Source organism: Odocoileus virginianus, chromosome 2, assembly GCF_023699985.2.
Source record: "Odocoileus virginianus isolate 20LAN1187 ecotype Illinois chromosome 2, Ovbor_1.2, whole genome shotgun sequence".
Classification (NCBI taxonomy): Eukaryota; Metazoa; Chordata; class Mammalia; order Artiodactyla; family Cervidae; genus Odocoileus; species Odocoileus virginianus.
In genome coordinates, this window is record NC_069675.1 from 26,787,790 (window position 1) to 26,811,031 (window position 23,242).

The 23,242-nt window shown below is 46.2% G+C and overlaps 1 protein-coding gene across 2 annotated transcripts in view; it reads left to right on the top strand.

The window, feature by feature from the left end:
• The first annotated feature begins 16,752 nt into the window (after positions 1-16,752).
• Positions 16,753-23,242, top strand: part of PRKCE (protein kinase C epsilon) — a 534,046-nt gene continuing 527,556 nt past the window's right edge. The window contains exons 1-2 of one of the 2 annotated variants that reach the window (XM_070477675.1): positions 16,753-17,356; positions 17,565-18,107. In XM_070477675.1, coding sequence (XP_070333776.1) covers positions 17,760-18,107 — 348 coding nt within the window. In that variant the 5' untranslated portion in view covers positions 16,753-17,356; positions 17,565-17,759. The remainder of the gene's footprint in view (positions 17,357-17,564; positions 18,108-23,242) is intronic. The other variant, XM_070477668.1, reaches the window with a different exon arrangement.

Genomic DNA, 23,242 nt, shown 5'->3' on the forward strand with positions numbered 1-23,242 from the left:
CCATGGACTGCAGTATACCAGGCCTCCCTGTCCACCACCAACTCCCGGAGTTTACTCAAACTCATGTCCATCGAGTTGGTGATGCCATCCAACCATCTCATCCTCTGTTGTCGTCTTCCCCTCCTGCCTTCAATCTTTCCCAGCATCAGGGTCTTTTCAAATCAGTCAGTTCTTCACATCAGGTGGCCAAAGTATTGGAGTTTCAGCTTCAGCATCAGTCCTTGCAATGAATATTTAGGACTGATTTCCTTTAGGATGGACTGGTTGGATTTCCTTGCAGTCCAACATACTCTCAAGAGTCTTCTCCAACACCACAGTTAAAAAGTATCAATTCTTTGGCACTCAGCTTTCTTTTCAGTCCACTTTCACATCCATACATGACTACTGGAAAGACCATAGCTTTGACTAGACAGACAATTGTTGGCAAAGTAATGTCTCTGCTTTTTAATATGCTGCCTAGGTGGGTCATAACTTTTCTTCCAAGGAGCAAGTGTCTTTTAATTTCATGGCTGCAGTCACCATCTGCAGTGATTTTGGAGCCCCCAAAATAAAGTCTTTCACTGTTTCCATTGTTTCCCCATCTGTTTGCCATGGAGTAATGGGACTGAATGCCAAGATCTTAGTTTTCTGAATGTTAAGTTTTAAGCCAACTTTTTCACTCTCCTCTTTCACTTTCATCAAGAGGCTCTTAAGTTCTTCTTCACTTTCTGCCATAAGGGTGGTGTCATCTGCATATCTGAGGTTATTAATATTTCTCCTGGCAATCTTGATTCCAACTTGGGCTTCATCCAGCTCAGCACTTCTCATGATGTACTCTGCATATAAGTTAAATCAGCAGGGTGACAATATACAGCCTTGACATACTCCTTTCCTGATTTGGAACCAGTCTGTTATTTCATATCCAGTTTTAACTGTTGTTTCTTGACTTGCATATAGATGTTTGTCTTGGGTCTTTTTTTAATATTCCTCTCTCTATTTAAGCTTTTGAATATATGGCATTCAGTTATAATAACCATTTTAATGTCTTCATCTGGTAATGCTAACATCTCTGCCAGTTCTGGATCAGTTTCAATTGATTTGTTTTTCTCCTCATCATGGAACATATTTTTTTGTTGCTTTGCATACCTGGTAATTTTTTATTGGGTGAGCAATCAAAATTTCAGCAGAATTTTAGGCAGATATAGGCAAGCTTACTCTAAGATATACGTGGAAAGGCAAAGGACCTTTGAAAAAGAAAAACAAAAGTTAAAGGACTCACATTACTTACTTTTGAAACTTATCCTAAGGCTAAATGATTGAAACAATGTGGTACTGGTAAAAGTTTAGACAGGCAGGTCAATGGAACAAATAACCGTCTTAGAGCCTCACAAGTATGATCAATTTGTTTTTTAAGATATTGCTTTGTTAAGACAAAATTCATATAGCACAAAATTTACCATTTTAATCATTTTAAAGTTTATAATTCATGATTAATTGATTTTTAATGAAGGTTTGAAGGCAAGTCAGTGGATAAAGGACAGTCCTTTCATCAAATGAAACAAGAAGACATCCACTTACAAAAAAAGGAAAGAACTTCAATCAAGACATCAGAATATAATTCACAGGAAAATCAACTTCAAGTGGATCATAGATCTGAATGTAAACCAAAAAACATACATTTGTATTCAAAATTACGTGAGAAAAAGTTAGGCAAAGAGTTCTTGAGAAAGAGTGAAAGTGTTTGTCCCTTAGCTGTGCCCAACTCTTTGTGAGCCCATGGAATGTAGCCCACCTGACTCCTCTGTCCATGGAATTCTCGAGGCAAGAATACTGGGGTGGGTTGCAGTTCCCTTCTCTAGACGCTCTTTCTGACACAGGGATCGAACCTGGGTCTCTCACACTGCAGGTAGATTCTTTACTGGCTTATGTCTGACAAAAGAGAAAAAAACAATTCATAAAAGAAATACAAAGGAAAACTGGACATCACCAAATTAAAAGTTTTTGTCTGAAAAAGACATTGTTAAGAGAATTAAAAGGTAAGTTACAAACTGGGAGATAATATTAATAAGTTATATATCCAACAAAGGACTTGCATTCAGAATATGTAAATAACACTCAAAAATTAACAGTAAGAGAACAACAATCTAGTTTAAAAATAGGCAAAAGATCTGAATAAACACTTCACCAAAGAAGATATATAGATGACTGATAAGCACATGGAAGAGATGCTCAACATTGGGGTGGGAGGGATAAATTAGGAGTTTGGGATTAAAATAAACACACTACTATATATAGAGTATATAACCAACCAGAACCTACTGTAAAGCACAGGGAACTATGTTCAGTATCTTGTAATAACCTATAATGGAGAATAATCTAAATATATATATATATGAATCATTTTGCTATACATCTGAAACTAACACAACATTGTAAATCAATTATATTTTAATAAAAATTTTAAACAAGAAAACATGCAACTTCATTGGTCATTATGAAAACGTAAATTAAATCAAAGATATTACTATACACCTATTAGAATGATTAAAGTAAAACAACAAAAACCCAACTGAAAATATGAAGTATTAGTGAGGATGCAGAATAACTGGAATCTTCGTACATTGCTTATACGAATGCAAAATGGCACAGACACTCTGAAAACAGCTTGACACTTTCTTATAAAGTTAAGTATGTATTTACTATATAATCCGGCAATACCACTCCTAGATATTTGCCCTTAAAAAATGAAAACTTATGTTCATACAAAAACTGATACATGAATGTTTATAGCAGCTTTGTTCATAATTACCAAAAAAAAAAACCCAAAACCAAAATCCAAACTGGAAACATTCTAAATGCCCTTCAGTGAATGAATGGCTAAGTAAAACACAGTCATCTATTCAATGACTCTCTACTCAACAAAAGGAACAAATTATTGATATGGTCAACAACATGGATAAGCTCAGTTTTCTAAGTAAATGAAACCAGTCTCCAAAGGTTCATATTATATGGTTCCATTTATATGCTAGTGCTGGTGCTAAGTCACTCTTAGTCATGTCTGACTCTTTGCAACCCCAAAGACTATAGCTCACCAGGCTCCTCTGTCCATGGGATTCTCCAGGCAAGAACACTGGAGTAGGTTGCCATGCCCTCCTCCAGGGGATCTTCCAGACCCAGGGATCAAACCCATGTCTCTTACGTCTCTTGCACTGGCAGGCGGGTTAAGGCAACACTATTAGGATGAAGACCTGATCATGGGTTGAAAGAAGCTTCATGGGAAGCAGAATTTCAACAGTGTTAAAACAAGGGAATGTTTTTTGGAGGGTGGTGATGATGGAAATGCTCTGTATTGATCAGGGTGGTGGTTGTACAAATCTATACATGTGCTAAACTCATAGAAGCATACACACACACAGAAGGACACCTCACTCTTTTAAAATACAAAAGAGGTTACAAATATTGAAGATATTGTGCTCAAATGTTTAAAATGCTAAGGATGGACCAGCGAAAAAAGTTTGGAACTGGTGCAGACCCCTCATTTTCCAGTTGGGAAAACTGAGGCAAGAAGGCAAAAGTAACATAAGTCCAAATACAAATCAACTACAGGGGTGGATTTTCTCTTGGGAAATATCTCTGATGCCTATCCCTTACTGCAGGCCCATGCAGGCAGGTTTAAATGGGCTTCTGTTTTTCTTCAAGCAGTTTCAAAATTCAGAGTTTTCTGTGAGAGACATCACTTTACTGACAAAGGTCCGTATAGTCAAAGCTATGGTTTTTCCAGTAGTCACATATGGATGTGAGAGTTGGACAATAAGGAAGGTTGAGTGCTGAATAATTGGTGCTTTCAAACTGTGGTGCTGCTGAAGACTCTTGAGAGTCGCTTGGACAGCAAGGAGATCAAACCGGTTAATCCTAAAGGAAATCAACCATGAATATTCATTCAAAGGACCAGAGCTGAGGCCTGGAACTCCAATACTTTGGCCACCTGATGCAAATAGCTGACTCATTGGAAAAGACATTGATCCTGGAAAAGATTGAGGGCAGTAGGAGAAGGGGGTGACAGAAGATGAAATGATTGTATGGCATCATTGACTCAACGGACATGAGTTTGAGCAAACTATGGGAGATACTGTAGGACAGAGAAGCCTAGTGTGCTGCAAAGAGGAGTCCCAAAGAGTTGGACACAACTTAGCAACTGAACAACAACAACAAAATTCAGAGTTTCCTGTGGGAGACAGAACAGAATCATGGTCATATGAAGAGTAAAACAAAATTAACTTGAATGAAAAAATGTATATATCTTGTTTTACAGAGTATGTAGTCATCATGAGCTTGGTTCCTGGTAGACAGACCTAAGGGGAAATGTTTGCAGGATGCCTGAGGTTGCAAAAACAATAAACACACAGATAGACTCTGGGCCACTTGTGTCTGAAACCAGGCTCTGCAACCTACTAGCAGTGGGATCCTGGTTATATCGCTTAGTTTTTCTCCAGTTTACTTGCTTCATCTTTAAAATGCACCCTAATTTAATGTGTTGCATTGCAGGTGGATTCTTCATCAACTGCGCCAACAGGGAAGCCCAATTTAATGTGCTTAGTCAGTTCAGTCCAGTCCAGTCGCTCAGTCGTGTCTGACTCTTTGCGACCCCATGAATCGCAGCACGCCAGGCCTCCCTGTCCATCACCAACTCCTGGAGCTTACTCAAACTCATGTCCATCGAGTTGGTGATGCCATCCAGCCATCTCATCCTCTGTCGTCCCCTTCTCCTCCTGCCCCAATCCCTCCCAGCATCAGGGTCTTTTCCCATGAGTCAACTCTTCACATGAGGTGGCCAAAGTATTGGAGTTTCAGCTACTATGAGATAAAAAAAATTTTTCACTAGCCATTATAATACAACATAGTATTCTCTTATCATGGATTTTAAAATGTTAAAATGTAACTTTAAAACCATGTCTTATAATTGGAGAAAAATGGTAATATCTTTTTCATTGGGTTGTTTTAATGATCTAAAGAGTTGTTATATGTTAATGCCTGGCTCAACGTTCTCAACCAGTAGAGAGAGAACCATTATTATTATTAATATTGCTACCATTGTTACTACTACCACCACTACATTAAGAAGTGAATGGTGGGACTCACGTTGCAATAAATGGTCACTTACCCCTCCTGTTTCATCCTGCCTTTTCACATGCCCAACCCTCTTCGCTGTTGAATTTTCAAGTTCTGGCACAAACAAACTCAGAATGCATGGACTCACCAGAGGAAAACATGAGAAACCTTTACCACTTCTCCATTCTTGCTCGAGAGAAACCACAATGACACGCTCTGGGCTGTGTTGGCAAGGTCAGTTCTTGCACTGGCATGTACCCTGGTTCTCACCAGATGAGGCAGTCAGAGTGTGAGCCTGAACGAACTGAGCAGGGTGTGTGTCAACTGTGCTGATGGACGGGGAGGGGAGGCCATGTCCAGGGTGGCAGGAGGAGCATGCACCTGCCCTGCACTTTGAGCTCTGCCACCTGCCCCACCACGCCCCGTGTTCCAGAAGCTCAGCTCTGCAGATAGCCTGACTCTGTTTCTCTGAGAGACACAGAAAAATAATTATTACTTTCAGCCATCAAAAGTTCCAGTTGGGTTCAATGGCTGGAAAGCTCAACCGCTGCTGCAAGTGGAAGCTGGTTAGTCAGTTGCATGATTTGTTTCCTTATTATTTGCATTTTTCTTCAAGTTCCTGAGTGTTTCCTGCAGTCCTCTGTTTTACTGTAGGAGGAGGAGCAGTGGAGAAGGCGCACTCCAGATCTGACCTCAGGGCCGTTTTAGTGGAGTGCTGGGCCCAGGGCAAACCTCTTTTGTGCCTGGACCCTTCACACCAAAACCCCACTAATAGTGGCCAGGTCTGTCAATGCTAGAGAGAGAAAGGATTTTTTTTTTTAATGTTCCTTAGGGAGTCAGTCTATAAAGGAATTTCCTGAGACCTACTCAGAGGCAGGCACTGTACCTGGCTGTAACACAAGGCCTATTGTCATTCTACAAACCCCTGTTACCTTTGAATCAGCAGGGCCCACTGAAAGGCAGATAATTTGCCCAAGATCCTAGAACCAAGTCCCTAAGCTTCCAAACTGGACTCCATCCCACTCTGCATGGCTTCCCTTGTGACTCGGCTGGTAAAGAATCTGCCCACTATGTGGGAGACCTGGGTTCAATCCCTGGGTTGGGAAGATTCTGGCCTGGACAATTCCATGGACTGCATAGTCCATGGGGTCACAAAGAGTCGGACACAACTGAATGACTTTCACGCTTTCACTTTCCACTCTGTACTGTGCTGAAAGGACTGGTCAGATTGCCCAGATGACAGGGCTGAGGGCTTTTAATAAGAACCCCTGATCTGCCAAGCAATAACTAAGGATCCTTTCTTCCTTTCATCTTTTCACTTAACAAATGTTTATTGAGAGCTTAGTCTTGTCCTGGACCTAGGAATACCACCCCCCAGGGAATCTGACATACAGTCCCTGAATCAGGGAGCTTGCAGAGTAATGGGAAAGATAGACATAAAAGCATCCTTAAAAATTCCAAGTACAGAATAGCATTACAGCTGATGTTTGTGCCTGGTGACTTTCTCCCCATCCCACACTTTCATCACACACTGTACTGCAGCATCTCCAAAGTCAACTAGAGGGAAGACCTTGACCAAGTTCACTTGGGGGTTGATTGGATGTGCCCCCACCAGGAAACAGTAGGTGATTTCTCCCACCATGCACAACACGCACTTAAGTTGAGGGCGACTTGGACTGTTAATGGGCAGGGAGGGGGCCATTATTCTAGAAGGTGATATCCTCTCAAAATGAAGAATGGATGAAATTTGCACATAGGTTAATCCAAATGGCTCCTCCTAATCTCCAGTAAAGGAGGAAGAACCAAGTGGGAAATACAGCTCTTTGCTCACCAAAGAGACATGCTCTCCTCATCCTAGACTGGTTCCCAGACTCCCTTGCTGTTAACACGTGGCCACGTGACTAAGTCGTAGCCAATGGGATGAGAGCAACCTGGCCTTTCTGGCTCCATGATCCTTCATGATCTTTTCTCTTTTTGGGTGGGTCCATTGGCTACAATCCCCAGAGTGACTGTTGCAGCCTGGCAAGAACAGGGCCACCCCTCTGACCTGTTCTCCTACTTACTACTGTCGGGTGAACAAAACATAAACATCTACTGTGTTTGAGTTTTTGTACATTTGAGGGCATATCTGTGAGAGTAGTTAGCCTACCCTAATTTAAATAGAATTATATAATTATATTCAAACAGAATATAGCCCACAAGTCCTGCCACCTTCAGGAAGCCCGTCCTGATTTCTTCCTTCTTTCTACCGCTTAGACCTCTACCAAAGGCTACCTTATGTAGCTTCTTAATCATTTCACAGGAACGTACACTAAAATTTTAAACTAGGGACTCATATCTTTCTCCTTCTTTAATTTTACATCATGCGTCACAAAGAGATGCTTAATAATTTTGGATTAAATTTTTTCTTTCCTCATGCATTTAGTGACATGTTCCTCCACCAGGAATGCCCTTTCTCTTTGATAATGTACCCCATGTCTGTGATCACTATCCATCTCTCTTCCTCCAAGGGGTCTTCCCACTCTAGGTCATAGTAATCTTTTCTTCTTTCAAGGTTTATAGCACCTTTGGTCACTCACCTGACATTTTCATCAAGAAAATATTTGCATTGGTTTAGCATTCTGCTTCAGATGGTAAAGAATCTGTCTACAGTGCGGGAGACCTGGGTTCAGTCCCTGGGTTGGGAAGATCCCGTGGACGAGAGCATGGCAACCCACTCCAGTATTCTTGCCTGGAGAATCCCCATGGACAGAGAAGCCTGGCAGGCTACAGTCCGTGGGATCCCAAAGAGTTGGACACAACTGAACGACTAAGCATAGCACAGCAATAATTCATTAAGAGATAAGCAGAGGAAGAGAAGAACAGAAGAAACTAAAAAGGAGAAGCCATGGAGGTAAGGAGAACATTTTGGAGAGCTCAGACATCATGGAAAGAGAGCATTTCCAGGGGAAGATAGCATTTCCAGGAGGGAGGAGAAAACAGCATCCTATGCTGCCAAGAGAGTGGCCAAACCAGGTAGATTCCAAAACGAGGCTGAGCAGGGTAGAAATGACTGGAATCCTCCATGAGAGAGGGTCAGTGACTCTCATGGCATGGGCTGAGGGAGTGGATTGTAAGGAAGTAGAGCCTGTGAGAGTATGTAACGCTTAACTTTAGGGAGGGGGCAGAACACGTTTGAGAGGTAGCTGGAGAGAGATGTGAGGTTATGAAGAGTGCAACATATTTTTTCGGATGGGTGAGACTTACTGAGGGGAAAGACTGGTGGAGAAGGAGAGGAGCAAGGGGTGACCAACAGCAGTCTCTGAAACAGAGGAGTGTGTAATGGATCCAGCACAAGTGGGGGCTTGAGCTGGAGGGACCCATTTCCATGACAACTGGTGGGATGGAGAAATGACCAGATACCTTTCTTGGTTCCTAAATGGTTTTGGGTTAAGTGGCAAAGTCAAGTCAGCCCTCGGCTGAAGACATCTGTGTTTTTTCATAAAAGGAAACCAAGTTATGTGCTGGAATGAGGGGAGTAACCTCTGAGGGGACCTCAATGATCTGCAGCTCCCAGTGTTTCCCATTGTGGACATGACTTTTTCTGTGCAGTTCCCCGGCCATTTCTCCTGACGCTCACCTCAGCTTCAGGAACTGACTTGCTGTCTTAAGAAAAAAAAAAAAAAGCAGGGTTGGTCTTTGGCCAGTCAGGTGGCCCTTTGAGTTCCTGCTCCTAAAAATCTGGACCCCATCTCCTCCATTTCTGTTTTTCCTGGACCTAACATGGGTTTAACTGGCAAACTGATGGCCTATTGCTCTAACGCAGCGATAGGAACAGAATTCTTTACTTTGAGAACCCTAGTCGTTTAAAAAAAAAAAAAAAGCACAATATTCACAGCATCTTCATACAGCTAGTGACTGGATAGCTCCCCTGCTCCCGATGGGCATGTGGATAAAGCCAAGGGTCACATACCATGTTGTCTGCTCCTTGACCTAACCCTTCAACTTTAAAAGATATCCTAGTGCTCCCAACATTGGAGCCCCAGCCCCGCGGATTCCGAGGAAGCAAAGGCGATCAAAGCGCCGGATAAACCGGGCTGAGCACACTTACTTCCGCCAGAGGGCGCTGTCGGCTCGCGGAGCCCGGCGCCGTAACCGCAGGCTCTGAGTTGCCACCGCGACCCGCCCAGCATCCCGGGGACTTCACTACAGTCCCTGGTTGCCTTGGAGCGGAGAGACCCAACCTTGGCCAAGGACTTTATCTGGGTAAGGAGGGATGAGGCTAACAAGATTTGTGACACTCTTCTTATTTCAAAAGGCCATCTTTGGGACAAATACTTGCAGAGTGCAAAGTTGTACCTACTATGTCCAAGATACTGGGAAGCAAGTATGGAGATGCTTGCTCCCCAAACTGCATTTCCAAACTTAAAGACTTTTTAGAGAAGGAACAGAGTTAAAACAGATACCAGACACGAGACTGCGGTGCTGGCCTGGCAATGAGAAGTGAGGCGGAGTGCAGGGGCAGATCAGGGAGGAGAATTCATAGTTTTGGCTGGGGGAATAAGGTCTGAGTTCAGAGAGGGTTTGGGTATTGAAGGAGAGAAGGAATTGCCAATTATGCATTGCATAGTGCTTGCAAAAGAACCTGTGAGCTTAACCAGCTCTCATTTTACATTTGTTATATCTATACATTTGTTATCCTTATCGGTGATGAGAGGCAATATTCCCTGCCATGGAGCCCCAACTCCTTGATCCTGAAAAGTAAACTAGAAGTTCAGTTCAGTTCAGTCGCTCAGTCATATCTGACTCTTTGCGACCCCATAGACTGCAGCACACCAGGCTTTCCTGCCCTTCACCAACTCCTGGAGCTTGCTCAAACTCATGTCCATTGAGTTGGTGATGCCATCCAACCCTCTCATCCTCTGTCATCCCTTTCTCCTCCTGCCTTCAATCTTTTCCAGCATCAGGGTCTTTTCCAATGAGTTGGTTCTTCACATGAGGTGGCCAGAGTACTGGAGCTTCAGCTTCAGCATCAGTCCTTCCAGGACTGATTTCCTTTGGGACTGACTGGTTTGATCTCCCTGCAGTCCAAGGGAGACAGATTTGCAGACCAAATGTCCAGAACATGTTAGCGATCTATAACCTAATCTGAGCAGTCAGATCCATCATTCTGCTAATTGATAAAATATCCACAGGGAGCCACAGGAAACAGTTGTTACACTTGATGCAGGTATCATAAAATCATATGCTGAAAATACATGTGACTGCTGTTACCAGAGAAGATGTAAAAATAGAGAAGTTGAGGAATAATAGAGTCCTTTTGTTTTTAAGATGTGTCACCAAAACAACTTCAGTAAGAACTCTATCAATATCATAGTTCTCTGAGAATTATTGTTATCTAAATGTTGTATTTCACCAAGGCCAGTTAAACTGCAAGTCAGTATGTTAAAATAAACTTGGACATTAGGTCTATAGAAATTTTGTTTCCAAGGAATTAGAATGGGATTGGGGTTATTATCATTACATGGCATTGCGTTGGTTCCAGTATGACAATGTAGAAGAAAAGTGAACTTAAACTAGGAAGTTCAAGCATTTGTTTTGACCTCTAAGTAGTGTTTTGGTTATTACTATTATTTTTTAAAAATTTCTTGTGTGGCAAGGCAGTTAACCTCTTTAGGACTGAGTTTCCTCATTTAATAGAGGAATTTAATAAGAATTTAGAATATAGGCCAGGTGATCTCTCAAATCCTTCAGAGTAAAGCAAACAAGTCTTAGTTCTGTCGAGTCCAAATGCCTCCTTAGTGCTGACTCGGGTCTGAAGTCACTTGAAGGACCTGCAGGTTCTGAGAAGTCAGATGTATTGAGGGAAGAAGAAAAGGAGCTCAGGTGGTTGCAAGTCTGGTAGTCGGATTCTCCAGTTACTGGAAGATTCTGTATGCAGTGACCCAGGGCCATCGGGTTTAGTCTCACTCTGATTGTGATGCTCATGTTCCTTTAAATGATCACAGAACTTTCTGACTGTGCCATTTATCTGCCATTTACCATTTGCTACCTTGAATTATCTCTGTGTACCCATTATTTGAAGACAGTGTCTAAGGCAGTCTTCAGTGCTATTCATCAAATATTCCAGGTGCCTCACCCTGCAGGTGGGAGAACTTCTCAACTCAATTGTGTAGGAGGAAGAGAGGCCATGTGACTGGTTCTAGCCAACAACTAGTGAGTAGAAATAGAGGTTAGCCCTTCGAGTGGGCTATCTAATTGCCTAACACCCTCTTGGGGTTCTTCTGCTCTCTGCCTATGACCAGCTAGGTTCCAGAAAGTGACTTTTCTGTGGGTCTACATGCAGGAGTGGGAAAGATGATGATGTGGACCACCCCACCATGGATGTACAGCCATGTGAGAAGAGATCTTTGTTAGTTTTAGACTTTGGGATTTGGGGACTGCTTATTACAGCAGTGTGAACTGGCCCATCCCAACTAATCAAGTGTCATTATGTGTCATCATCTTTGTTTCTCCAGCGGTCTAAATGACATGGTATTCAATACTGACTGCTGAATAAACGAATGGCTACCTGAATTGATCTTCCTATCTCCCCAGCCAGAGCAGCAATCATCAAGGAGCAGGAGTATTTATTTGTCCTCCCTAGAGCAGTCCATCCTAAAGGAGATCAGTCCTGAATATTCATTGGAAAGACTGGTGCCGAAGCTGAAGCTCCAATACTCTGGCCACCTGATGCGAAGAGCTGACACATTGGAAAAGACCCTGATGCTGGGAAAGATTGAAGGCGGGAGGAGAAGGGGATGACAGAGGATGAGATGGTTGCATGGCATCACCGACTCGATGGACATGAGTTTGAGTAAGCTCTGGGAGTTGGTGATGGGCAGGGAAGCCTGGCGTGCTGCAGTCCATGGGGGTCACAAAGAATCAGACATGGCTGAGCGACTGCACTGAACTGAAATGAGAGCACCTGCCCCGATATTCTGAACATAGCAGTTCTCAGTAAAGATGGATGGATGAATTTATGGATTTCAGAGTCCCAAGATGCAGCCCAACGTCAGAGCCAAAGACAATGTAGTATGTGATATTATTTTCCATGTGGCTCCTGAGACGAGTAGGGCTCAGGGTCAAGGGAACTGAGGAGGGAGGGATACCAGGTCATCTCCTACCCATTATGCACTTTTAAGTTCTATAGAGTTCCCTCTGATCCTTCCATCTCTTTGTAGAGTGTGAGGGAAGCTTGTCTCTGGGTCACCGCATCAGAGTTCAGAGCAGAGACAGGGCCAAAATAAGCAGACATGGCAGGCCAGACATGGGCCAACAACAAGACGGTGGGTCGAGGGTGGGATTAGAAGCTGGGCTGGAACTCAGGTGGGAGTTAGGACAGGGCAGGGCCAACCAAACTCTGCATGGTTTCGCTTTGTCATGCTAGTGCATATTCCCATCACAGGGCTCGAGTGGTTGAATCTGCTCCACAGAGCACATGTGGAATCTATGAGAGACCCTAACCAGGCAGACCTTTGCAGAAGCCATTAACATCCCGCGAATGGCAATGACCAGCTGAGCAACAAGGCTGTGAATCTGAATGTGCTAGTCTAAGGTTCGGGCACCCCTCCTTGATTCCTTCTACTCAGCTCAACAATATCCACAGACCATTTCTTTTTTGATCAGATGGAGGGTAAAGTGTCCTCAGACTTGGATCTTCTGTCTCCCTGACATCCTGTATTTGGGGTGAGTCTTCTGGAGGAAAATTACAGAAGAGAAAGTACCTATCCCTGAAAAATGGCTTTTTAAAAAGTATTAACTCCCATTATGCTGCTTCTCCACCTTAGAAGGATCAGTGTCTCTCAAGGAGGAAGTTCCAGCTTCCTTTGTAGGCTCTACAAGGCCTTAGTTATCCAGTCCAACCTAGCTCACCTCCTCTCACCTCAAGGGCCAGATATACCCGGTTCCTTACTCATCCCAAACAGCCGTGCTCTCACCTGCCTGAGCTCTCCACACTCTGTTCCTGTTGCCTCCAATGCCCTTTTCTCTCCTCTTTGCTTCTGAAGAAACTCCTGTTGAAAAGCCTAGACCTGCTGGGTGATGCCTTCCCAGGCAACCTCAGGCGAAGCGTTGACTCTTCTTTCATGCACTCCCAGAGGCTGGTACAGCCCTCCATTTGCAACTTATCATATTGCCCTGGGGACACTTGCTCCACCAGTCTTTTTTCATGAGCCTTAATTTATCAATTTATTTTTAAAATTTTATTTTATACTTCCGGCTGTGCTGGGACTTTGTTGCTGTGTGCAAGCTTTCTCTAGATGCAGTGGGTGGGGGCTTCTCCTGTTGCAGCCCACAGACACTAGGCGCCCAGCTTCAGTATTTGTGGCAAGCAGGCTCAGTAGTTGGGGTGCATGGGCTTAGTTGCTCTGAGGCATGTGGGATCTTCTCGGACCAGGGATTAAACCCATGTCCCCTGCAGTGGCAGGTGAATTCCTAACCATTGCACCACCAGGAAAGTCCCTAAGATCCTTAATTTTAAAAGGAGAGAGTCACCGTCCTTGTCAAACTCTTCTATCATTTTTCTTCTCTTCCTCTTCCCTCTCCCAAAGATAACAAAACCACCAGGCCACAGTTGGACTCTAAAGTGTGTTTTGTGTAGGTTCAGTTGCTAAGATGTATCCGACTCTTGGCGACCCCGTGGACTGTAGCCTATGAAGGATGTTTTTTACTCATGGCTCTACCAGGGCTTTCAGGACTATACAGGGGCCAAGAGAAGGATGAAGTAGGCAGTAATTATTGATTGGAATTTGACATTCTAAAACCTCTGCCCTGCAAAGGCTTGTTTTTCTCTTCATATGAAATCTGGAGCAGTGGGCTTATTTTAGATCCAACCACCCACCCACAGGTAAATTTAAAGGTTTTTCCCTAAACAGGCTCACTTCTGGCATCTCCATGGTGCCCCTAGAGGATATATATTTTCATTTAGCCAAGTTTGAGAGGAGAATGGTGAGAGATTGATTTAGAAATAAGGATGTAATAATTGTCAGGAAATTAGCAATGTTTTTATATAGACAGCCAATATTCTCCCTTTTTATTTAAATATTCTTCCAACACAAAACAGAAAGTTTGTTTGGCCAAGTCTTTGAGTTACCCCACCTTCCTCCACCCCCAGGCAGAAAGACTTGTAATTGAAAGGAAAGGTCACCCTGGGATTGGTCACATCTGAGGATTGCAGTACGATTTATTCACATGGTGCAACAAGAGTCTGTTAAGAGGCAGATGCAGCCTTTCTGTATCCCTACCCAGGTCCAGGGAAATGGTATTAGAAACTTGTAGGTTATTGGTTTTAAGAATGCCTAGTCCCTGAGACAGCAACAGGCCTATTTAATAACACTGGGGTTCTTGCCTGGGGAGGAGGGGGGGAACATAAGAAGATGCCAAAAGTTCAAGTTTAGTGTGTCTTTAATTCTAAATATATTTCCTGTTACAAACAGAAGAGGAGGGATTTTGACCACTGTCTTCAATCCTGGTACTTGTCTGTTTGCTGGTAAGATAGGACTCACTCAGAAAAGAGTAGAGAAAAGGTATGAAACACTCAAGAATTCCTCTTTCATGAAATCTATGCCATTCTCCAGTTCCTCACAAAGCTGGGGCTGGGGCAAGGCAAAGGAAGTCCTCTTCTCGGGCACAAAATTTCAGGGGTGCCCAGAAACTCAGCAATACAAATACTATTTTAATGTAATATCTAAAACTATTTAAAAATGTGGATATTGTGTTCCTCTTGGAACTCTATATTCATTTTTATTTTTTCAAAATATCATATTAAAATATTATTTATCTTGATGGCCAGTTTGTTGGTAGCCCTTCAATTTTGCCTCTTTGTCAGGCATCTTATGAGTCTCTCTCTAGCTCTTGCTGGGCTTCTGAAAGCATTTGTAGATCAAGCCCGTCACATGCCCCATGAAGGGGGAAACATGCTTAATAAGAATAGAATGGTGGTAGTAAGAAGCGAGGAGGAAAAAGTTCTGATGATCAAAGAAATAAAGTTAACAGCGATGAGATATCCCACCTATGCTTTGTCAAGCTGACAAATTTTAAAATATGCCTCCAGCTGGTGGGAGTGGCCCTGAAAGGCAAAACTTTTACATCCTGACTTTTTCCATGGGAACGGGACTCTTCTGGCTCTAAGACTGCATGCTAGCTCTCTCTACCCTGCTGCTCCATCTAACTTGGAGGGCTGCGAGAAATTACTGGTAAGCTCGGGAGAGCGCAGTAGCTGCAGGCCTTCGGAGGGGATCTGCCCGGGACTTTTCTGATCATTTTTGCAACCTGTCTGCGGCACTTGGTAGCCTTCCGTTCCAGGGGTCTGCCTCCTTCTGCGCCTTTAAGCCGTTTTAAGCCTCTAAGCCACAGACAATGATTACTTTTTTTTTTTCACTGAGAAAAAGTGATCGAGAGGTGGGTTTTAAACTTGGGCTAACCAGAGTCGAAAGATAAACACAGCTTACCACGATTCCTACAAACTCCCTGACTTGACTTGGCACGCGGGCGAGGGCCGAGGTTTTCTTTTTCCGTTTGCACAACACCCCACCCCCCGCCCCCCGGCTCGCAGGTTGCGGAGACGACCTCTTCCCAGGGCTGTCCTCCTGCAGTTCCAGGCAGGGCCGCGCCCCGGACCTCCGCGCTCTCCGCCCCGCCCTCCCAGGTTCGCGTCCCCAGGCGCCAGGCCGTCCCTCGCCCGGCCGCCTTCCCCGTCCCCGGCTCCCCGCGGAGGAAATTCTTCCCCAGCAGCCCAGGGCCCGCCTCACGTGATCAGCTGCCGCCGCGGCTTCCAGCGAGAGTTTAAAGGTTACGGAGGAAATTAACACGGACACAGCCGACAACCCCCAGTCCCCGCCGGAGGACGCGCCCCGTTTTCGCGCCGCTGGGACGGCCCCTGTCAGTGCGCTGATCAGAACATTGTCCCCCCAAAGGATACAGGCAAGGTCTAGAGTAAATATGAAGTCACTTTGTGAAATATAAACAAACACACGAACCGAGTCGGGGTGTTACTAAGCTTTCGCTTGTCAACAAGTTCTCGCAGCCCGAGAAGTTTGGGACAGACCCCCGAAAGGGAGAATGCCCCCAAAGAAAGGGAAGAAAGAATAAGTGTTTTAAAACTCACACAGAGCCTTGCACGCCCCTCCCTTTCCCCCTTCCCCCACCACCACGGAGCGGAGCGTCTCCGGACAGAATGACAGACAGACCGACCAATACTCCGCAGCCTGCCCTGGCCAGCCACGGTCAGAGTAGGGGTGGGGCCGAGGGAGGGTCTCGAGTCCTCTGCAGCAGCGCGACCCCGGCCACCTCTCCACTCCCGGCTGTAAAAGACAGTGCTGGCCGCAGAGCCTGGAAAGATGCGTGGCCTTCTCGTCTCCTGCGGGAGACCACAGACCAGGTATCCACAGCCAGCGGGCTCGCATCCCCCCGCCCCCAAGGCCGCCACTCCCCCGGGTCCCGCGCGGGGTCCGAGTCCCGCTCCCCGGCCGGCCGCCGCGACCCCGAAAGGCTCGCGGGTCCTCGACAGTCCCCTGCTGGGCTCACTTTTCCCGTATTGCTCCCCCAACCGGCAAAACTTTCTATTTCCCCAAACACCAGGGCGCGCGCGCGCGCGCGCGCGTGCACACACACACACACACATACACACACACACATACACACTGACGTCTTTTGCGCATTTCCTGCATTAGAGGGAGGGAGACTCGCTAGCACACCGACGGAGGGAGAAGAGACCGAGGGGGAGAGCGGGCGGGCAGCGAGCGAGCGGCAGCTGAAAGCCGGGACGCGGGGAGCGCGGCGGGCGGGCGCCGGCGCCCGGGAGGTGGGGCCGCGCCGAGTCGCAGTCCCGGCCCCGCCGCGCTGCGCACCGCCCGGTGCCGGCCTGCGCCCCAGCCGGAGCCGCGGCCACCCCGACTCCCGAGCCCGCGCGGATGTGAGATTCCCGACTCCTGGCGCCTCCTGATCGCCGACTGCGGCGCGGCGTGGCTTCGCCCAGGAGGAGGCGGCCCGGCTGGCCGTGTGGCTTGTGGATTTTTTTTTTTTTTTTTAAATTTGGCTCCGAGGAGGACCATTTCCTCTGGACATGCATCCCTCCGGGTAGACTGCACATCCCTGGGTCCATCCCCCGCCCTGCGCGGTCAGAGGCAGGCGCTGGGTGTGCGAAGAGGATCCGGGTGGAAATCTGCGCCCCCGTTCTGGTCCCCGCCCCGTCTCACCGCCCCCTCCCCCTCCTGGAGTCGAAATTTCCCGGGGATTATGTTTCGGAAAGGTAGGTAAGCGCCCGGCGCGGCGCCCACTTCCCCACAGCCCCGACCCGGAGAGCCAGCGAGGCGACGAGACAGCCCCCGCGGCTTTTGCAGCGGAGCCGACAGCTCGTCTCCTCTTCTGGAGGTGCTGCTGGTTGGGGGGGGGGTGGGGGAGAGACTTCTCCAAACACGGACGTCCCCCAGCTCTCCCCCCTCCCTGTTTTCCGTTAGGAACCCGGCGAGGAAATACATGCGCTGGCTGAGAATCGCCCGCGCCAGGGCGCAACGCTACAAGGTGTAGGGAGAGTGTGGGGTGGGGCGAGAGGGGACCCAAGAGTCCCGTGCTCGGAGCGCCGCGGCGTCGGTTCTTCGTTCCTGCCCTCGGGGCGGACGGAGTGACCCCGGCCCCCACTCCCCGCCCCGACCATGGTAGTGTTCAATGGCCTTCTTAAGATCAAAATCTGCGAGGCCGTGAGCTTGAAGCCCACAGCCTGGTCGCTGCGCCATGCGGTGGGACCCCGGCCGCAGACTTTCCTTCTCGACCCCTACATCGCCCTCAACGTGGACGACTCGCGCATCGGCCAAACGGCCACCAAGCAGAAGACCAACAGCCCGGCCTGGCACGACGAGTTCGTCACCGATGTGTGCAACGGACGCAAGATTGAGTTGGCTGTCTTCCACGATGCCCCCATCGGCTACGATGACTTCGTGGCCAACTGCACCATCCAGTTTGAGGAGCTGCTGCAGAACGGGAGCCGTCACTTCGAGGACTGGGTGAGTTGGGCGCCTCCCGGTCCAGGAACCAGGCTGTGGGGTTCCAGGGGCAGAACTCACGACCTTGGCTTTAGTCGTGGGGCTCAGGGATTTCGTGCCATTTGGAGTGTGTGTGTGTGTGTCAATTAGCTTGGGGAAGCACACTCAGTAGTTGGGGAGAAGTAGCATTGGGGCATGGAAGATGAGTCTTGGAAAGAGGGTATGGTCCTCTGCCCTGTCCAGACAGCGGGCGCTACAGGGAGCTCGAAAGCTGGGAACCCCAAGCTGCCGGTGCTGAAGGTTGGCGGAGAAGCCGGCGCCTTCTTCCGCCAGGCGCGTGGTGGGCTGGTTGTGTGTGGGTGGGTTCCTCGGTCCTTGGAGAGGCACGTGGAGCCCTACACTGAAGGCTTCTCGCACGTCCTGGCTTTGTCCTGAGTAGCCGAGTGAGGAGCTGTTTTATTTTTCCCTCCGGGATGAAGCTGGCTCATTTCTATTTTGTTGTCGGGCAGTTAGCTCATCTTCTGACATGCGGGAAGAAAAATTTCTTCTCCTCTCGTCCCCTTCAGGGTCCCAGAAACATGGGCCGAGTTGGTTTTGCCCAGTGCATTGTCCATCCATCCGGAACTAGCGCTGTATTTTACAAACGGTTCTGCTTGTGATGAATTGGCAGTCAGTGCTTTGAATCGACTTAAAGTTACATTGTTTCCCTGTTTTGATTTTCAAGACACTGTGCAATGAGATACTATTTTTGAGACCAAGTTAATTGATTACACTGTCAAAATATTAGGGACTTGGTAATAGGCCTTCTGCACACACTCTAAACCAAATGCATTCAACCTTGGCACTCAGAGAAGGAGAGGGAAGCAACCTTGTTTTAGCTCTTTTTTAGAGGGAAGGTGTTAAATTAGGAAATGATTTTCTTTATTTTTATATTTGTTACATGTTTCCAGGGAGAGCAGGTGTGACTCTGGGTGTATATGGTTTTAGGGTTCTTTGGTCTACACAGAGAAATACCTGATCCTCATGGAGAGATGTTTAATTATTGAAAACAAATAACTTCATGATGTCCTATGGTCAAAGTGCACATGAATCACCTTGGCATATCACCTTACATATAAATACATATATGTACATATACATATGTATACATATACATACACACACACTTTTTTTAAGGTGATGGAATTTTAGGGGAAAATAGGAAAAAGCTTTTTGTCTTCCCTTGATGCTCCTGGCTGTGATGTAGTCTGCCCGAAACCATGGTTACAGGGCTTACAAGGAAGCTCCAACAAACCACACCAAGTACAACCCTGGGAGATTTGTGGCTTACACTTTGGGAAGCAGGCAAACCTTAATGGAATCCCAAAGAACACAGTGTCATTCCATTCCATTCCAGTTCACCAATGGCCCTGGCCACTGCCCCCTCCCACCACCAGAGTTCCCACTCGTTTCCCATTTCCTGTCCACTGGCCTTCAGTCCTTTCACTCATGAAAGTGGTGCATGTCTGAGGGGGAGCTGAAGGGATAACTAATTTCAAAGCCAGATCTTAACACCAAAACCTGTGGTTTTCAAGTTGTTGTTTTAGGACAGGAAGGGGGGAGAAAAAAACATGACTATGGTAGTGAGGAAATGAGGCTTTTTGCCGTGTATTCAGATAGAGTTGGACCGTGAGGCGGAGAACAGGTAGGGTGAACAGCACGTCTGCTATTCTCCACAAAACAGGTGCTAGTTGGAGGGAAAGGTGTCTGAGTGTCTCTGATGATGCTTTGCTGGGGCCCACCCAAATCCTGAGTACATTGGCACATGATCCTCACTTTGGAGCATGTCCAGTGAAGTGCGCAGTGGACACTAGTCTTGTTTGTCTGTCACTCTCTAAGGTACTCAAATTCACATTGGACTTGGCCCTAGACCAGATCATCTAGTGATAGGCAGTTTTCACAGCCAAGGATGCTGAGTCCCAGGGCAGCTAAGTGGGTTTCTGAGGTCATAAGACAAGCAGAGGGGGCAGGGTTGGAAGGAGGGACCACAGCTCCTATTGCTCACGGCTTGCTCAGTGGAGAACTAGGCCCTCTGGTCTCCTAGTCTAAGTCTTTCTGCAGATCCATGTGCTGTGTCCCCGAGTTTTTATTGTACGTGATAATTTAAAGTGCTTTCGGAATCAGTGTCTCTTTTGCCTTATAGCAAGTGTGAATTAGGTGTTGGTGGATTAAAAAACTTGAGACACAGAAAGGCCAGAGTCTCAGGATGGATGAATCAAGTAGTGGAGCTGGTTCTGTTGTCTGGGGTTGTTTTCATGAGGATGCTGCGGCCACGCTGGTTCTTCCAACTGAGGGTGAGGACACAGCAGCAGAAGTGACCGGACTGTGGAAGCAGACAGGTGGCACCTGGGCTGGCTAAGCTCACCTTTCCCATCCCCGTCAGCCAGGGGACACCCACAGAATCCCACCTTAGGGTAGAATTTCCTGGGCTCCAGCCTCTGTGCTCTTCACCTGGCAGTAATGAAGAGGTGTGGCTGAGAAATCTGGCCTGGAGTAAGGAGATGCAGAGGCATGCAACAGCCACCTTTCTCATCACTGTGGAACATTTCATTCAGCTGCATGATGAATTCCCATGTATTCACTGAGTTCCTGTTTTGCGCTCAGATCCAGCCAGGAACATTTAGCTCTTTGTGTAATCCAGGAGTAAAAGAGACCATGGGTTACTCTCAGGAGGCTTCATTTCACTAGGGAAATAACACTGAATAGGTACTCATGGACACTTAAGTAGCAATTAGACTCTAAATGAATGGTACCTCATTTAGACTCTAAATGAGTTCAAAAAGGGAGTATGCTGGGATGGCTGGAAGAATCTTGAGGTTCCTGGAAAGAGGCTTGAATTGGGCATGAAGCGATGGATAACATTTAAAGAGGTATTTATGGGAGAAGACAGTATTCCATGGGCATGGACATGCTGGAATAAAGGCAGAGAATGCCTGTGGTCAGAAACGCATGGCTGAAATTGAGGGTGCTATCAGAAAAGGGCCAGACAAGGTGGGGTTTCCCAAATTTAAGACTTTTATCTGAGTACTGCCAGTGCTAGTATGTATTTACTTAATATTTTAAAACAGTAACTCTTTAATTTCCCACTTAAGCCCCAGTATTTGTGAAATCACAGGCTTGGATATGGTAGTTACAATTTTTCTTTATTGACATTAAACTAAACGTTTGTCTCTAAAATGAAAATGAAAAGTTTACCTCAGGTGCATCTTAAAATCATTAATGCTATGGGGGCTAATGATTCCACCGTTTGGAAACGGTGGGATAAAGTTTAGAAAATTGAGATGGATTCTAGAATGTTTAAAACCAGACTGAGATTGTTATTCTCCAGACAGTGAGAGACATGTTTGTTATGATGACAAAAGGGGTTGCTTTAGAGAAAGTTCATTACATAGATATGGGAAGATTTCACCTATACTTGAAGCAGAATCCCATGAAACACAATTGCTATAGCTAGCTTCCCCAAAACTGTTAGAGGTGATAACTCTCCTCAGACTTTGGTGTGTAAAAGAGTCACTGGATGGGGTCGTTAAAAATACAGGTCCTCCTGCCCCACTTTCAGAGCTTTTCATTCTGTTGTTTAGGACAGAATACTCATTTATAACAAGCTGTTCTGGAGATTCTGATCAGCCCATACCTTGAGAAGCACTGAACTAGAATAGAAATTGCAGGCAGGGGAAGGCTCCCGATAATGAATATACCAAGATTTTGTGCATAGAAATGTCCTGAGATTTTTGAATAGATTTGTTTTTTACATTCGTCTAATTTTTTAAAATTTATTTTTAATTGGAGGACAGTTGCTTTACGATATTGTATTGACTTCTGCCATACAACCACGTGAATCAGCCACAAGTACCCATGTGTCCGCTCCCTCTTGAACCTCCTCCCCACCGCGCTAAGCTGTTACAGAGCACCGGGTTGAGATCCCTCTGCCCATACAGCAGTTATCTATTTTACATATGGTCTTCTATATATGTCAGTGGTACTCTCTTAATTTGTACCCCCTTCTTCTTCACCCGTGAATAGACTTTTATAATTCCTCATAGCTCAGTTGGTAAAGAATCTGCCTGCAGTGAAGGAGACCCAGGTTTGATTCCTGCGTTGGGGAGATCCCCTGGAGAAGGAAACAGCAACCTACTCCAGTATTCTTGCCTGGCTCACCTGGATAAAGCAAGATTTGTAAGCAGGCTTGGGTAAACTAGAAGCATGGAGATTCCTGAATGGATGCTGGCGGGAACAGCACTCGCCTTTAGGACAGATGGCGGGGTGCTAGGGGAGCAGAAAGACGGCAGAGAGGGTGGGTAGAGTGTGTGGGTTACCACTGTCTGGTCCTGTCATACTCTGGAGTTTGCTCCCTATATCCTTTGCGCAGTTCTCTCCTCCCTGTCCCCAGGCTCTGAAGGTATCTTTGCTTGGTGTCTCTCCCATGCTTCACGCAATGGAAGAGGCCCTCATCACAGTGGCAGTGACAGAAAGTCATCTTCTGACAGGTGGTTTGGTGGAGCACCCGAGGGAAGAGCTCTGGAGCCCGGCTGCTTGGGCTTGAATCTCATCTCTATCACCAACCACTTGCGAGACCTTTAGGGAGCCATTTAACCTGTGTTTCTGTTTCTGCCTCTGTAAGAAGTGGGCAGTGGTACAAGTCCCCACCTATAATGCAATGGGCTTGTCCTGGGAATGGAAGGAACAGGTAAAGCACATCAGCCAAAGGCTCTGTGAATGTTTAACAACTGTAGCTATTGTTGTTATGTCCCCCTAAACCTACCATGGGTAGGCCCTAGAGAGGGGGTCTTTATTGAGCTGAATATTATACAGGATCTAAGGAAGCCAGTTTTTCATAGCCTCCAAAATGTTTTTCATTCAGGGAGTCTCATTTGGCAAGGAATGGGGCACTAGTGTTTCTGTTTCATTTTTCCAAAGTAGCCCATTAACAGGGTCTCTGAAAACAATCCCACCCGTGGAACTTCCATGGTGGTCCAGTGTTTAAGACTTCGGCTTCCAATGCAGAGGATGTGGGTTCGATCCCTGGTTGGGGAGCTGAGATCTTACATGCCTCATAGCCGGAATACCAGAACATAAACAACAGAAGCAATATTGTAGCAAATTCTGTAAAGGCCATT